General features: G+C 45.6%; 2 protein-coding genes across 4 annotated transcripts in view; one reads left to right on the top strand and one right to left on the bottom strand.

The window, feature by feature from the left end:
• Positions 1–7,851: 7,851 nt before the first annotated feature.
• RB195_010004 (uncharacterized protein) lies at positions 7,852–8,346 on the top strand (the record flags this gene model as incomplete). The annotated part of the gene is made up of 1 exon (XM_064190807.1): positions 7,852–8,346. The coding sequence occupies one exon, from the start codon at positions 7,852–7,854 to the stop codon at positions 8,344–8,346; it is 495 nt and encodes a 164-aa protein (XP_064048390.1).
• Positions 8,347–9,622: 1,276 nt separating this feature from the next.
• The window catches only part of RB195_010003 (uncharacterized protein), a gene marked incomplete at both ends in the record, with an annotated part of 29,050 nt that continues 21,614 nt past the window's right edge, over positions 9,623–17,058 (bottom strand). For 2 of the 3 annotated variants that reach the window (XM_064190804.1, XM_064190805.1), the window contains 11 exons: positions 9,623–10,147; positions 10,322–10,402; positions 10,459–10,563; positions 11,925–11,996; positions 12,053–12,153; positions 12,212–12,311; positions 12,384–12,482; positions 15,266–15,410; positions 15,714–15,859; positions 15,916–16,083; positions 16,465–16,585. In XM_064190804.1, the coding sequence (XP_064048387.1) occupies positions 9,623–10,147; positions 10,322–10,402; positions 10,459–10,563; positions 11,925–11,996; positions 12,053–12,153; positions 12,212–12,311; positions 12,384–12,482; positions 15,266–15,410; positions 15,714–15,859; positions 15,916–16,083; positions 16,465–16,585 (1,663 nt within the window). The remainder of the gene's footprint in view (positions 10,148–10,321; positions 10,403–10,458; positions 10,564–11,924; positions 11,997–12,052; positions 12,154–12,211; positions 12,312–12,383; positions 12,483–15,265; positions 15,411–15,713; positions 15,860–15,915; positions 16,084–16,464; positions 16,586–17,058) is intronic. The other variant, XM_064190806.1, reaches the window with a different exon arrangement.

The following is a 17,058-nucleotide window of genomic DNA, read 5'->3' as shown; positions in this document are numbered from 1 at the left end:
GTTGAACAGTGCAAGGCTTCCGTGGCGCAATAGGCAGCGCGTTCGGCTGTTAACCGAAAGGTTGGTGGTTCGAGCCCACCCGGGAGCGGAATGTTTTGAGAGGCCTCGGAATGACTGCACAACCGAATGTTCCACTTATGCAGCATTCACTGGGAATATTAGAAAGGAATAACAAATTCTGCCAAATTTGAACTGCTTCCGTGGCGCAATAGGCAGCGCGTTCGGCTGTTAACCGAAAGGTTGGTGGTTCGAGCCCACCCGGGAGCGGAATGTTTTGAGAGGCTTCGGAATGACTGCACAACCGAATGTTCCACTTATGCAGCATTCACTGGGAATATTAGAAAGGAATAACAAATTCTGCCAAATTTGAACTGCTTCCGTGGCGCAATAGGCAGCGCGTTCGGCTGTTAACCGAAAGGTTGGTGGTTCGAGCCCACCCGGGAGCGGAATGTTTTGAGAGGCCTCGGAATGACTGCACAACCGAATGTTCCACTTATGCCGCATTCACTGGGAATATTAGAAAGGAATAACAAATTCTGCCAAATTTGAACTGCTTCCGTGGCGCAATAGGCAGCGCGTTCGGCTGTTAACCGAAAGGTTGGTGGTTCGAGCCCACCCGGGAGCGGAATGTTTTGAGAGGCCTCGGAATGACTGCACAACCGAATGTTCCACTTATGCCGCATTCACTGGGAATATTAGAAAGGAATAACAAATTCTGCCAAATTTGAACTGCTTCCGTGGCGCAATAGGCAGCGCGTTCGGCTGTTAACCGAAAGGTTGGTGGTTCGAGCCCACCCGGGAGCGGAATGTTTTGAGAGGCCTCGGAATGACTGCACAACCGAATGTTCCACTTATGCCGCATTCACTGGGAATATTAGAAAGGAATAACAAATTCTGCCGGGTTGAACAGTTCACGGCTTCCGTGGCGCAATAGGCAGCGCGTTCGGCTGTTAACCGAAAGGTTGGTGGTTCGAGCCCACCCGGGAGCGGAATGTTTTGAGAGGCCTCGGAATGACTGCACAACCGAATGTTCCACTTATGCAGCATTCACTGGGAATATTAGAAAGGAATAACAAATTCTGCCAAATTTGAACTGCTTCCGTGGCGCAATAGGCAGCGCGTTCGGCTGTTAACCGAAAGGTTGGTGGTTCGAGCCCACCCGGGAGCGGAATGTTTTGAGAGGCCTCGGAATGACTGCACAACCGAATGTTCCACTTATGCCGCATTCACTGGGAATATTAGAAAGGAATAACAAATTCTGCCAAATTTGAACTGCTTCCGTGGCGCAATAGGCAGCGCGTTCGGCTGTTAACCGAAAGGTTGGTGGTTCGAGCCCACCCGGGAGCGGAATGTTTTGAGAGGCCTCGGAATGACTGCACAACCGAATGTTCCACTTATGCCGCATTCACTGGGAATATTAGAAAGGAATAACAAATTCTACCAGGGTTGAACAGTGCAAGGCTTCCGTGGCGCAATAGGCAGCGCGTTCGGCTGTTAACCGAAAGGTTGGTGGTTCGAGCCCACCCGGGAGCGGAATGTTTTGAGAGGCTTCGGAATGACTGCACAACCGAATGTTCCACTTATGCCGCATTCACTGGGAATATTAGAAAGGAATAACAAATTCTGCCAAATTTGAACGGCTTCCGTGGCGCAATAGGCAGCGCGTTCGGCTGTTAACCGAAAGGTTGGTGGTTCGAGCCCACCCGGGAGCGGAATGTTTTGAGAGGCCTCGGAATGACTGCACAACCGAATGTTCCACTTATGCCGCATTCACTGGGAATATTAGAAAGGAATAACAAATTCTGCCAAATTTGAACTGCTTCCGTGGCGCAATAGGCAGCGCGTTCGGCTGTTAACCGAAAGGTTGGTGGTTCGAGCCCACCCGGGAGCGGAATGTTTTGAGAGGCCTCGGAATGACTGCACAACCGAATGTTCCACTTATGCAGCATTCACTGGGAATATTAGAAAGGAATAACAAATTCTACCGGGCTGAACAGTGCAAGGCTTCCGTGGCGCAATAGGCAGCGCGTTCGGCTGTTAACCGAAAGGTTGGTGGTTCGAGCCCACCCGGGAGCGGAATGTTTTGAGAGGCCTCGGAATGACTGCACAACCGAATGTTCCACTTATGCCGCATTCACTGGGAATATTAGAAAGGAATAACAAATTCTGCCAAATTTGAACTGCTTCCGTGGCGCAATAGGCAGCGCGTTCGGCTGTTAACCGAAAGGTTGGTGGTTCGAGCCCACCCGGGAGCGGAATGTTTTGAGAGGCCTCGGAATGACTGCACAACCGAATGTTCCACTTATGCCGCATTCACTGGGAATATTAGAAAGGAATAACAAATTCTGCCAAATTTGAACTGCTTCCGTGGCGCAATAGGCAGCGCGTTCGGCTGTTAACCGAAAGGTTGGTGGTTCGAGCCCACCCGGGAGCGGAATGTTTTGAGAGGCCTCGGAATGACTGCACAACCGAATGTTCCACTTATGCAGCATTCACTGGGAATATTAGAAAGGAATAACAAATTCTACCGGGTTGAACAGTGCAAGGCTTCCGTGGCGCAATAGGCAGCGCGTTCGGCTGTTAACCGAAAGGTTGGTGGTTCGAGCCCACCCGGGAGCGGAATGTTTTGAGAGGCCTCGGAATGACTGCACAACCGAATGTTCCACTTATGCCGCATTCACTGGGAATATTAGAAAGGAATAACAAATTCTGCCAAATTTGAACTGCTTCCGTGGCGCAATAGGCAGCGCGTTCGGCTGTTAACCGAAAGGTTGGTGGTTCGAGCCCACCCGGGAGCGGAATGTTTTGAGAGGCCTCGGAATGACTGCACAACCGAATGTTCCACTTATGCAGCATTCACTGGGAATATTAGAAAGGAATAACAAATTCTACCGGGCTGAACAGTGCAAGGCTTCCGTGGCGCAATAGGCAGCGCGTTCGGCTGTTAACCGAAAGGTTGGTGGTTCGAGCCCACCCGGGAGCGGAATGTTTTGAGAGGCCTCGGAATGACTGCACAACCGAATGTTCCACTTATGCCGCATTCACTGGGAATATTAGAAAGGAATAACAAATTCTGCCAAATTTGAACTGCTTCCGTGGCGCAATAGGCAGCGCGTTCGGCTGTTAACCGAAAGGTTGGTGGTTCGAGCCCACCCGGGAGCGGAATGTTTTGAGAGGCCTCGGAATGACTGCACAACCGAATGTTCCACTTATGCCGCATTCACTGGGAATATTAGAAAGGAATAACAAATTCTGCCAAATTTGAACTGCTTCCGTGGCGCAATAGGCAGCGCGTTCGGCTGTTAACCGAAAGGTTGGTGGTTCGAGCCCACCCGGGAGCGGAATGTTTTGAGAGGCTTCGGAATGACTGCACAACCGAATGTTCCACTTATGCAGCATTCACTGGGAATATTAGAAAGGAATAACAAATTCTGCCAAATTTGAACGTGCTTCCGTGGCGCAATAGGCAGCGCGTTCGGCTGTTAACCGAAAGGTTGGTGGTTCGAGCCCACCCGGGAGCGGAATGTTTTGAGAGGCCTCGGAATGACTGCACAACCGAATGTTCCACTTATGCCGCATTCACTGGGAATATTAGAAAGGAATAACAAATTCTGCCAAATTTGAACTGCTTCCGTGGCGCAATAGGCAGCGCGTTCGGCTGTTAACCGAAAGGTTGGTGGTTCGAGCCCACCCGGGAGCGGAATGTTTTGAGAGGCCTCGGAATGACTGCACAACCGAATGTTCCACTTATGCCGCATTCACTGGGAATATTAGAAAGGAATAACAAATTCTACCAGGGTTGAACAGTGCAAGGCTTCCGTGGCGCAATAGGCAGCGCGTTCGGCTGTTAACCGAAAGGTTGGTGGTTCGAGCCCACCCGGGAGCGGAATGTTTTGAGAGGCCTCGGAATGACTGCACAACCGAATGTTCCACTTATGCCGCATTCACTGGGAATATTAGAAAGGAATAACAAATTCTGCCAAATTTGAACGTGCTTCCGTGGCGCAATAGGCAGCGCGTTCGGCTGTTAACCGAAAGGTTGGTGGTTCGAGCCCACCCGGGAGCGGAATGTTTTGAGAGGCCTCGGAATGACTGCACAACCGAATGTTCCACTTATGCCGCATTCACTGGGAATATTAGAAAGGAATAACAAATTCTACCAAATTTGAACTGGCTTCCGTGGCGCAATAGGCAGCGCGTTCGGCTGTTAACCGAAAGGTTGGTGGTTCGAGCCCACCCGGGAGCGGAATGTTTTGAGAGGCCTCGGAATGACTGCACAACCGAATGTTCCACTTATGCAGCATTCACTGGGAATATTAGAAAGGAATAACAAATTCTACCGGGTTGAACAGTGCAAGGCTTCCGTGGCGCAATAGGCAGCGCGTTCGGCTGTTAACCGAAAGGTTGGTGGTTCGAGCCCACCCGGGAGCGGAATGTTTTGAGAGGCCTCGGAATGACTGCACAACCGAATGTTCCACTTATGCCGCATTCACTGGGAATATTAGAAAGGAATAACAAATTCTGCCAAATTTGAACTGCTTCCGTGGCGCAATAGGCAGCGCGTTCGGCTGTTAACCGAAAGGTTGGTGGTTCGAGCCCACCCGGGAGCGGAATGTTTTGAGAGGCCTCGGAATGACTGCACAACCGAATGTTCCACTTATGCCGCATTCACTGGGAATATTAGAAAGGAATAACAAATTCTACCGGGCTGAACAGTGCAAGGCTTCCGTGGCGCAATAGGCAGCGCGTTCGGCTGTTAACCGAAAGGTTGGTGGTTCGAGCCCACCCGGGAGCGGAATGTTTTGAGAGGCCTCGGAATGACTGCACAACCGAATGTTCCACTTATGCCGCATTCACTGGGAATATTAGAAAGGAATAACAAATTCTACCAGGGTTGAACAGTGCAAGGCTTCCGTGGCGCAATAGGCAGCGCGTTCGGCTGTTAACCGAAAGGTTGGTGGTTCGAGCCCACCCGGGAGCGGAATGTTTTGAGAGGCCTCGGAATGACTGCACAACCGAATGTTCCACTTATGCCGCATTCACTGGGAATATTAGAAAGGAATAACAAATTCTGCCAAATTTGAACTGCTTCCGTGGCGCAATAGGCAGCGCGTTCGGCTGTTAACCGAAAGGTTGGTGGTTCGAGCCCACCCGGGAGCGGAATGTTTTGAGAGGCCTCGGAATGACTGCACAACCGAATGTTCCACTTATGCCGCATTCACTGGGAATATTAGAAAGGAATAACAAATTCTGCCAAATTTGAACAGTGCTTCCGTGGCGCAATAGGCAGCGCGTTCGGCTGTTAACCGAAAGGTTGGTGGTTCGAGCCCACCCGGGAGCGGAATGTTTTGAGAGGCCTCGGAATGACTGCACAACCGAATGTTCCACTTATGCAGCATTCACTGGGAATATTAGAAAGGAATAACAAATTCTGCCAAATTTGAACGTGCTTCCGTGGCGCAATAGGCAGCGCGTTCGGCTGTTAACCGAAAGGTTGGTGGTTCGAGCCCACCCGGGAGCGGAATGTTTTGAGAGGCCTCGGAATGACTGCACAACCGAATGTTCCACTTATGCCGCATTCACTGGGAATATTAGAAAGGAATAACAAATTCTACCGGGTTGAACAGTGCAAGGCTTCCGTGGCGCAATAGGCAGCGCGTTCGGCTGTTAACCGAAAGGTTGGTGGTTCGAGCCCACCCGGGAGCGGAATGTTTTGAGAGGCCTCGGAATGACTGCACAACCGAATGTTCCACTTATGCAGCATTCACTGGGAATATTAGAAAGGAATAACAAATTCTACCGGGTTGAACAGTGCAAGGCTTCCGTGGCGCAATAGGCAGCGCGTTCGGCTGTTAACCGAAAGGTTGGTGGTTCGAGCCCACCCGGGAGCGGAATGTTTTGAGAGGCCTCGGAATGACTGCACAACCGAATGTTCCACTTATGCCGCATTCACTGGGAATATTAGAAAGGAATAACAAATTCTGCCAAATTTGAACTGCTTCCGTGGCGCAATAGGCAGCGCGTTCGGCTGTTAACCGAAAGGTTGGTGGTTCGAGCCCACCCGGGAGCGGAATGTTTTGAGAGGCCTCGGAATGACTGCACAACCGAATGTTCCACTTATGCCGCATTCACTGGGAATATTAGAAAGGAATAACAAATTCTACCGGGTTGAACAGTGCAAGGCTTCCGTGGCGCAATAGGCAGCGCGTTCGGCTGTTAACCGAAAGGTTGGTGGTTCGAGCCCACCCGGGAGCGGAATGTTTTGAGAGGCCTCGGAATGACTGCACAACCGAATGTTCCACTTATGCCGCATTCACTGGGAATATTAGAAAGGAATAACAAATTCTACCGGGTTGAACAGTGCAAGGCTTCCGTGGCGCAATAGGCAGCGCGTTCGGCTGTTAACCGAAAGGTTGGTGGTTCGAGCCCACCCGGGAGCGGAATGTTTTGAGAGGCCTCGGAATGACTGCACAACCGAATGTTCCACTTATGCCGCATTCACTGGGAATATTAGAAAGGAATAACAAATTCTACCGTTGAACAGTGCACGGCTTCCGTGGCGCAATAGGCAGCGCGTTCGGCTGTTAACCGAAAGGTTGGTGGTTCGAGCCCACCCGGGAGCGGAATGTTTTGAGAGGCCTCGGAATGACTGCACAACCGAATGTTCCACTTATGCAGCATTCACTGGGAATATTAGAAAGGAATAACAAATTCTACCGGGTTGAACAGTGCAAGGCTTCCGTGGCGCAATAGGCAGCGCGTTCGGCTGTTAACCGAAAGGTTGGTGGTTCGAGCCCACCCGGGAGCGGAATGTTTTGAGAGGCCTCGGAATGACTGCACAACCGAATGTTCCACTTATGCAGCATTCACTGGGAATATTAGAAAGGAATAACAAATTCTGCCAAATTTGAACTGCTTCCGTGGCGCAATAGGCAGCGCGTTCGGCTGTTAACCGAAAGGTTGGTGGTTCGAGCCCACCCGGGAGCGGAATGTTTTGAGAGGCTTCGGAATGACTGCACAACCGAATGTTCCACTTATGCAGCATTCACTGGGAATATTAGAAAGGAATAACAAATTCTACCGGGTTGAACAGTGCAAGGCTTCCGTGGCGCAATAGGCAGCGCGTTCGGCTGTTAACCGAAAGGTTGGTGGTTCGAGCCCACCCGGGAGCGGAATGTTTTGAGAGGCCTCGGAATGACTGCACAACCGAATGTTCCACTTACGCACCATTCGCTGGGAATATTAGAGAGGATCATCAAATTCTACCGCAGTTGAACTATACAAGGCTTCCGTGGCGCAATAGGCAGCGCGTTCGGCTGTTAACCGAAAGGTTGGTGGTTCGAGCCCACCCGGGAGCGGAATGTTTTGAGAGGCCTCGGAATGACTGCACAACCGAATGTTCCACTTACGCACCATTCACTAGAAACATTAGAGAGGAAGCGCGTTCGGCTGTTAACCGAAAGGTTGGTGGTTCGAGCCCACCCGGGAGCGGAATGTTTTGAGAGGCTTCGGAATGACTGCACAACCGAATGTTCAACTTATGCAGCATTCGCTGGGAATATTAGAGAGGATCATCAAATTCTACCGCAGTTGAACTATACAAGGCTTCCGTGGCGCGATGGGCTGTTAACCGAAAGTTTGGTGGTTCGAGCAATCCCGGGAGCTTAATGTTTCTATCAGATTCTGAGAGACTGCACTACCGAATGTTTCACTTCCGCACCATTCATTAGGAATATTAGAGAGCATTTATATTTTGCTACCTTCTCCATGTGGCCCTGCTTCAACTAAACGCAATCAAGTGTTCGAGTGTACTCATTGTGAACTTGCGAACTATATATCCTGCACTGTTATATGGCAAAAGTCTCCCATACATTGCAAAAAGGTGCTGTCGTCCAGCACCATGCCAGAGCTCATGCCTTGAAAGATGGAATGCCTGAGGGAATCATGGAATCTTTGGCGGGAAATATCCGTCTTGTTACATTGCACTGCCTGTCGCTGTCAAGTGAACTCCAGCAAGCCGCTCTATGCAGTCTTCTGCGATATCTCTATTCACCGTTTGCTGCATTGCAGGAAACACGCATCAGGGAACGCCCTCTCATCAGTATCGACATTTATACCACCTTCTGCTGCGGTGCTGATGTAAGGAAAGTAGGAGGCTACACAGTAGCTGTCAGGAACAATTATATCAACCTGGTGGAGGAGTTTGGATCAACGTCGTCAAGATGCGCTTCTGTACGATTGCGGGATCGCAGAGGACTCACTTCTGGGTCGCAGGTGCTCATGCATCTACGGAGACTGCAGAGAACCACAACAGGGATGCGTTTTATGATGAACTCAATACGTTGATATCCGAGATACCACGCTAGCAGGCGGTAATTGTCAGGATTGATGCAAATGAAAGGTGGAGCCTGAACAGCTGAACTGTTCTTGGAAAATGGTTCTATCCCATGAAACAGACATCGAACAACGGATACCGTCTGATTGACCTTGGCGAGCAGATGAATCTTATCATTGAATTCATGTTCAAGAGGAATCATCGATGCCATCGGCTTACGTGGCAACGGACAACTCCATTAACGCCAGAAGAGCAGCGAAAGCGGAAGGCGCCAACTATAAACCTCAGCTCGATTACGTCCTGACGAAGAACATACCTTTGTCAGATATCCGAAAATCTAGAGCTGTCTGGGAAGTCCCATTCGATTGCGACCACCACCCAGTTCTTCTCAGCTTTATGGTACAGGAGCGGGATGTTTTGAGAGGCTTTGGAGTGACCGCACAACCGAATGTTTCACTTCCACACCATTCATTGAGAATATTAGAGAGGATCATTAAATTCTACCGAAGGTGAATTGCTCAACGCTTCTGTGGCGCAATAGGCAGCGCGTTCGGCTGTTAACCAAAAACAACCTGTGACGGTTCTTGATAGTTTTAGCTAACGTTATTTCACTTGTAATTTGGGTGTCGTTCTTGTTGTTATATTGAATATCTTTTCGTGTTATTTTATTTTCATGTTTCTGTGAGATATACCTAATTTTATTACCTGCACTTGCATAATTTTTCCTTCGGTTAATTTCTTTCCGTTTATTTCTTGTTGGGTTCACCAGCTTGCGTATATGCCGATGGAAAACGGATAACCTATGAAAATGTTGAGTTACTTCAATATCATAGTTGTCGTAGACTGACTAGAATTGGTTTGCATGTGAAGTAATTTGTTAGTGTCGTTGAAAATTCGGGTAAGAATACCAGATTTTGTTGCTATTTCTGCAGAGGTGATGGTAGGACTTTGTTTTTGTTGGATTCAGTATTCCGTGGCGAATAGACTTAACACTCTTTCTGGATTGCATTTATTGTTATTGCTGAGTGGCTGATAACGGCTTTTTTTGTGGATCTAAAAAATAAATCGAAGAGAAGCGTCAGTGCACTTTTTTCTCGAGAATCGTCACAGGAAGAAGGTCAAGAGCAGAATTAACATTTATCGAAGAATAGTCTAAATCATAGGAATTTGTCGCAACTGAAAATTATTTTGTTTTAAAATATCTCCAATTTGCTCGTCTTCCTAGAAGAGAACTGATTGGTTACGTGGTTTTTTCACACAACATTGACATGGAGAATCAAACATACATCAAACCCATTTTGGTCGCGTCGCCTCTTGTGAATGTAGATTATTCGAAGTTCTTCGTAGTGGCCTAGGTATTTCCGCAACACTCAATTTAGGAAAGTTTTTTTGCTGTGATATACTGCCAGTTTTTATTATGCTAGGCCTAGAACTTGTTGACACATTCGGCTTGATAGGTACATCTCGCCGCTCAAGCACAATGTCTTTGCTTCTATGCAGGAATTGGGTTACTCTCCTTCCTTGTTGCTGTTGTTGGTGGTGGTCATTCGATACAGTTGCAGGTGTACTCGTGCGACGATTTGTAGATGGATGCAACACGCCTGGTACACTTCGAGAATTCGCTCTTGTAGTATTTCCCTTCGCGTCGCTGGATCTATTCGACACCAGTTTTCCCACAGTGGAATTAGAGCCTACGGTCTTGTTTCTTGCGTTCGACGAAGTTCTTGAAGTTTGGCATGGTGAAACAGCATCAGAAGGCTTTTTGGATGCAATCGCTGAAGAGTGTTGCCTGCTCGAAGGTGTAGTCGATTTCTGAAAATGGAAAGTATAAGAATAATATATCATCTAGCTATGATTTTTCTATGATTTTGATTATGATGATTTTTCGCATTAATTTGATTTTACCTCTGGGGACATACCAGGTAAAATGACTTTCTCAGAACTAGTAAAAGTGCATTCGATTGCGGAAAACTTTCAACTTTATACCTGTGGTGCAGGCCTTGTGTGAGGGTTGCGCTCCAGCGAAGACTGTGATGAGTGATTTGAAGTACTGTTCTTTCGTTGAGCCTGAATTATTAATGAGAGTGAAGAATAGAAATAGATATTTTTTCTTTCAAATACACCTCAGTTCCGTTGGCTATCCTGGAAAAAGTCATGGTCGTCCTTTTCTCATGTGGTGCGCGTGTACGCATTCCACTTTTACTGGGTGCGATGGATTTCGAATTTTCCTGAAACATAGCAGTGATCATAATATTAATTCTTCCTCAGCAAGCCTTCCAATTACTAAGAAATTTCTTCGGTCAGCGATACGTTCAGTCGGTCGTTTCCAAGAAACGAAGCAAAATTCATTAAGGACGAGATATGCAACAGTTTTAGGGAAAGAAGTGGGTTGACGTGATCGCAAGTAGAATTTTTTATGTAGTGAAATTTTTATTAGCCTTACATCCCGAAAACCCTCAACCCACTGGATAGACCGCTCCACTATTCTCAAATAAACTCGAATGCGGTGAAGGATTCACACACAAGAATTGAAAATTTTTCCTTTTTTCCTCAGAGCCTACTTTATAAAGAGTATCTCACTTCAAGAAAGTGAGAAGAGAATTTTAAAGTTCTATCCTATATCGACGGCCAAAGATCAAGACTATGCTGCAGCTGATAAGAAATGAAAATCAGGTGGATTTAACACATATTCGAAGGATAGCGGTTGGACGTGAACAGCATGGGTTTTATTGCACCGGCATTGCATTTTGATATTGGATTTCCATCACGGATTTGGGCCTTTTTTGACGACTGACATCAATCTTACGCTGCAGTTGGTCCCGCTTTACCGAAAAGAGTGCTTTTGTGACAGCGGCACCGTGACAGGCAGACAAGATGCATAGCAAAGCGAATATACAGATGGGTCGCTTGCCCAGTATTGTCTCCCGCCGCCTCACATAAAGCCGGCCTTAGTATTAAATATAAAATAAATTACATAAAGTTCGTGATCTAGAAAAGCTATAAGAACATTTTGACCACACATTCGCCCTACATATTACAACTAACTATAGCAGAACACCGTTGATGAAGTAATATCTTCGTTTTAACAAAAGTTCCAAGAAAAAAGCATGCAACCGTAGGGATAAATCCATCGAAATTTCTAGCGTATAACAGCGCCATAATTCTCATTTTTGTAGGAAATAAAATATGATTTCGCAAAACGTATTTTTCTATTGTTATGGCAGAGTGAGTGTGTGGTCAAAATAATCCCAAAAATTTTCTAGATCATAAACTTTATACCATTTATTCCCATTTTAGCCCTAAGGCTTGCGTTGGGTAACGTGAGACAATTAGCCATGATTGTCGACACCATGTGTGTTTAACGATGTACTGTTGCATTGAGATTGCGCCAGGAAACCTACCAAATTATTTTGAGAATGGATTCACGGATCGTTCTCCTCCCATCGTATTTATCCTGACAAAGACAAATACGCTGTATACGGGTCCTGACCTCCCATAAATTTGAAATTAACTTTACATACTAATTAATTAATTAATTAACTTTACATGAAACATACTTTGCTAAACAAGAAAACATGGTGGTACTAACCGATCCAGGAAGTCGTTGTTTTGAATTCTCGCGTATTCTCTCATGCATTGATGGCGCAAGCTCAGAACATACCTGCATTGGAAAATTTTAGTGAAGACTTGTACAAAGATATAAGAGAAAAATCAGACTTTTGAATTCTCCTTTTCTTGCTCGGATCCTTGTTCTTCATCGGATATTCTTTCTGTTGATAGGCAAGGGATCCGTGTAAGTGAGTCGTTTTCTTGGTTGCCTACAAAAAATGGAAAGATGTTCGTCTGTTTTATGACACAGAAGTAGGTGAATGTTACTCTTTTGGAGTAATCGTGCGGAAGTGACGATCGTCTGTCTTTCAAAAACCAGATCCATTGTCGCAGGAACTTTCATGTTTTGGGAAGAAGACTCAAAACCCTATTAAAGTAGCAAAAAATACTCTGATTGTGAACACAACAAATAAAATTTAAAAAATAAGAAATCTCTCACGTTCTTCTCCAGAATTCCAACGTAATCACTGAGGTCAGATACATCTTCAGGAAGCGTGGCAATTTTAGGACGGATTTTGCTCAATTTTTCGTCCTGAGCCTTAAAAGAGTGCTTGCAGACAGCTATTTTTTGCTTTGTATCAAGATCTCCGCGAGTGTACTTCTACAGTGCAGCCCACCATCAAGGTTTCATGTAAAAACCTTTGCGATTTAAACTACTTTACGTCAGGTGCGGGACAAGAGGTACCCGTGAAACCCGGCTGACCGCTGCTGACCTGCCTTCAGTATCGCGCACCTTCGCGTAACTACGGCTACCGATTGCTCTCTGATCAACGCCGCGCGCGACGTTCGCTCCGCGACGGAGCGATGGATACTGCGAATTTGGAAGGGACAGAAGTTTTCAAGGGAATGAATCACGAAAACCACGAATGAACCACGAATCTGAGGTGGTGCGGATTTCAGGTGGAGTATTCGTATACGGGATCACAGATTATGGAGAGGTGGATGACTCCGTCCATTTCTTGCTAATTGGCATAAAAAACGGGCCGGAAGATGCGGCGAGTGCACACGGCTGGCGCGCTCCAATCGGACTCGTAGAAAATAGCGCGCCGGAACGCCCGAAGCCGTATCTTCCGCGTTGTTTTTTACGGCGATTAGGAAGAAGTGGACAGAACCACCCCCCCCCACCCTTTTTCAAAATTTTATGAATGTAATTTATGTAGAATGTAATTTTATGTATAATGTTTGTATAGAGCGCATGTTACGTTTTATAGAATACGTAAAAGTACAAAATAAAACCTTATATGGTTCTTCAAACTTCTTTCAACTGTTTTATCGCTTCATTTCTATCTATTCTCTGCATTAAATCGATATGACGGGTAAGGTGTATTAGTGGCGAACAGAGACATTTGTATCTTCAAGATCTACCTTCAGGTACAATGTGTCTGCGAGGCACTATTCGCGCCTCGTCAGGCGTTCGATGGCAGTTTTACTCAATAAGCAAAAAGAAGTTCCTAGAAAGCGAAAAAAAGTTTTAAAAAATAGCGCTGCACCGATCAGGGGAAATTGTTTGAAGCATCGTTTGCATTCAAAAAGATGGATGATTAATTTCCATCAAACAAGTCAAAATAGGATAATTTCATATTCACTCGCATTTCTAAACGGCATATCATTTATACAAACCTATTTCATTCTTTCCTTCTTTTATATTAACTTGCAAGCACACTTTATGCAGAGCTTCAAACAACATCTAATTCCAGGCACTTTCCTTTTCGTTCAATTCTCTAAGCGTATCATAGAAGCTGCGGGCGCGGCGAAAAAAACTCGTCGTAAGAGCAGCAGACCAGCGAAATGGGCGGGGAGGGTGGTGTGGGCGGGGCGTCAGCAAGACGTAACACAAGAGGAACAACCAGGCTACTGTAGCGATCACGACGCTGTCAGGAGACGCGCGGTGTAATTATTGGCGCTCATTAGCCTCTCCCTCTTTATATCTAGTGAGTTGGTCCGCTACATCACCATTCTTAGCTCACGAATTAAACTCCAGCTTACGAGTTATTTACTTAGCACACACGTTTTTTCCATGCTCTGTCAAAGGCGATAAAGCCCAAATTTTAGAAAAATAAAGTGCGATGAAAATCTGGCCATCATTCGGCAGAACATAACAATCTTTTGGTGTAAAAAAGCGGCTTAGTAGTAAGGCAGACAACGGAGAAATAGAGGAGCAAAAAAACTGAAAAGGTCAGAAGTTTGTTTGACGACGACAACGCAATGACAAAGCAGTCTTTTGTGCTTGAACAACATCCTAAGAGCTAAAACCGATCTGACTATGAATGATCATTTTTCGGGAAGTGCCTGAAGTTAGCTGTACCGCTATCTATTTCTACGTAGGCTAAAAACAAAAAGCGAAGTATATTTCTAGTAAGTATATTTCCGTGGGATTACTATAAGAAACCTCCTCTGAACACCAGGGAATGGTGAGATCGAAAGTAGTCCTTACTTTCGCTCTAAAATACGAGAAACAAGCACGCGTTGTAGATGGAGACAAGGGAAACGTGTGCCGGAACAGTGTCCATGTTGGACTGTCCTTGAACGTTGGCATGCCGAATACTTAACTTCTTCATTGATTTACTTGAACTGTAACCAAGATTAATATTGATCTTTCCTTATTAACACTTACCGTTTTGCTATCGTCTTCGTCAGAGCCTGGAAAATCAAAGCAATGGGTGATTTATTCTCCTTAGGGCTTCGTCACCCTACAGAAAGCATTCAAACGATTGGCAAGCTCAACAAACAACACAACAGCTGGTGCTTACTTCATTTTTTGAATCTGATAACGTAACAGACCACATTGTAGCGCGACTATAAGTCGCAAGGTTTTTTACAAGGACCGGACGCGCACAGATCTTGATGGGGGCTAGTTTGTTATCGATCGCAATGCACTCATCCTTTCTGCTTGTTTTTGGACTTTTGGCAGTTACCCAAAATTTCTACAGCTCAAGCAAATCCATCAAAAATATACGAGAACAATTTAACAGTATCGGACTCTGAACAATGTTAGTCTGATTCCATTTCGCAACAAGGATAGTATTGAACCCTCGGTTTGCCAGAAACCGCATATTTGAGGAGCGGAACGGGGAATATCATGAGCGCTTTCTGCTCACTCTCTTGGAAAGCCACAGCCACTCCCCTTTTCACCATCTGAGGAATCTACGTCCGTGTTGAATATGTGTAGGCGTACGTGTTAAATATGTGTAGGCGTATTCTGAGATATCAATCATACATAAATACCAGGACCAAAAGAGGAAATTTATCAACAGTGATTGATTATTGAGCACGACTGCTTCTGAGTAACCGCAGAATACTGGGACCCTCCTCTTGACCTACCTCACTGCTTTGTGATTTATGTCCTCGTTGTCCGCCGCGTACATCTTCACTGTCACCATTTTCCTTGCTCTCCCTTATCCTTCGCACTTTTGTTGCTCTCGGCGCTTCTCGATCCAACGGTACCTCGTGTTTTATACGTCGCCTACTGTGGAAAACGTTAAGGCAAAGCAAGCAACGAGAGCATTGATTTCGATGAAAACTCAAGAATTTTAGCAACCGGATTGTTTTTGGAATCTGATATTCACTCCGAAATTGGGAGAGTACCTCCAAAGACTCAAAATCATGCACAACATATTCATATCCCGCGTCGAGCAGAGTTACGTCAGCTTCGGTCTTGCATGCGATATACGTCGGTTACAAGTGATTAATACATTTTTGGATTTCTTAAACGCACGCAGATCGCACTAAAACCAGTCACCGTGGTTTTTAAGAGTATGGTGAAACGTACTGAAGAGTCCGACTCTTCTCGAGAGTAGATAAGAGAGTTTCTTCATCTTTCCTCTGACTTTCTTCTTCTTTTACGACTGCAGTGTTATCTGGGTGGGTTTGTAAAGATTCTCTTCTGTTTGTTCGCTCCTCTCTTTCGTCGTTTTCCTAATCCAAAAACAAATCTCCACATGGATCACACAACACCACAAAAACCTTAGTACCTGCATAGCTTGACGCAGTCTTCCCACAAGATTCCTGAAAATCTTAAGGCATTCTTCAATTTTGAACGAAGACCTGTCTTCACAAAAGAAGACGGCAATGTCATCCTGCATTTCGAAAAAGTCTTCGAGCGACTTCTGGGTTTCTTCCAATTCAATCCGACAGTGCTCCTAAACTCTGGTTCTATGAGCCAGACGAAAATATGTGAGTTATTTGAGGTATATACTCTGTACTACGTGTACTATACCCACTGATATACTAAGTCATCCCACAAAAGATACGATCTCCTATACATCCTTTTTTTCAAATTTGGATGAACAACGTACTTCAAAATAAAAATATGCTCTCTTACAATTTTTACAAGCTTTAACTTTTTTACAAACAAACAACAAAATTTTTAACTCAACATATATATGACTGCTGAAGTTTTCCTCGGAGAGGATGCTTGTGAAAAATATGACAAAAAAGAAGCGTGGCCTGTACAAGATCTTTTCTCAGTTCCAAACAACGTGAAAACGTGAAATTGTAGTCTGGATGTAAACCACGCCTACCGTTAAGTATTCTTTCACGTCGTCAAACTCGCTTCCACTAGCTTCCTTCAGTTGAATCCTGAGAGATCTACACTGATCCCCGAGCAACTTTAGGCTTTGCTTGATCTCTTCTACCGAAATTCTGCAAGCAAAAAGTGTTGGCGAACAGGACTGGGTTAAATGATCTGCTCAATATATTGATTTTTTTGAACACATATTCGAATAATTTGCTGTACTTGTCACTTTTATATTCAAATTGATTAGAGAAATATTTTTGTGTGTGAATGCCCTCATAAGTCAAAATTAAAAATTCGGTGCTTCTAACACTCTAAAGTGCAACACTACGGAAAACAGGTCTTTGGGATTAGCCGGACTGTGGTAGTCATGCTGCAGCGAAGCTGATGAGGAGAAGGTAGGAGGCTGTGTGGTGGGTTTGAGGAATGACTACAATCATCTGGTGAAGAAATCTCGTTCAGTGTCATTAAGATGCGCCTTTGTGCGACTGCGAGATCGTAGAGGACACGAACTCTAGATTGTAATGCTCACGCGCTTACGGAGACTGCTGAAGACTATTACAAGCACGCTTTTCACGATGAATTCAAGACGTTGATATTC

The sequence above is a fragment of the Necator americanus genome, chromosome III (genome assembly GCF_031761385.1).
Source record: "Necator americanus strain Aroian chromosome III, whole genome shotgun sequence".
Lineage (NCBI taxonomy): Eukaryota > Metazoa > Nematoda > Chromadorea > Rhabditida > Ancylostomatidae > Necator > Necator americanus.
This window is presented reverse-complemented; position numbering and strand designations above follow the sequence as displayed.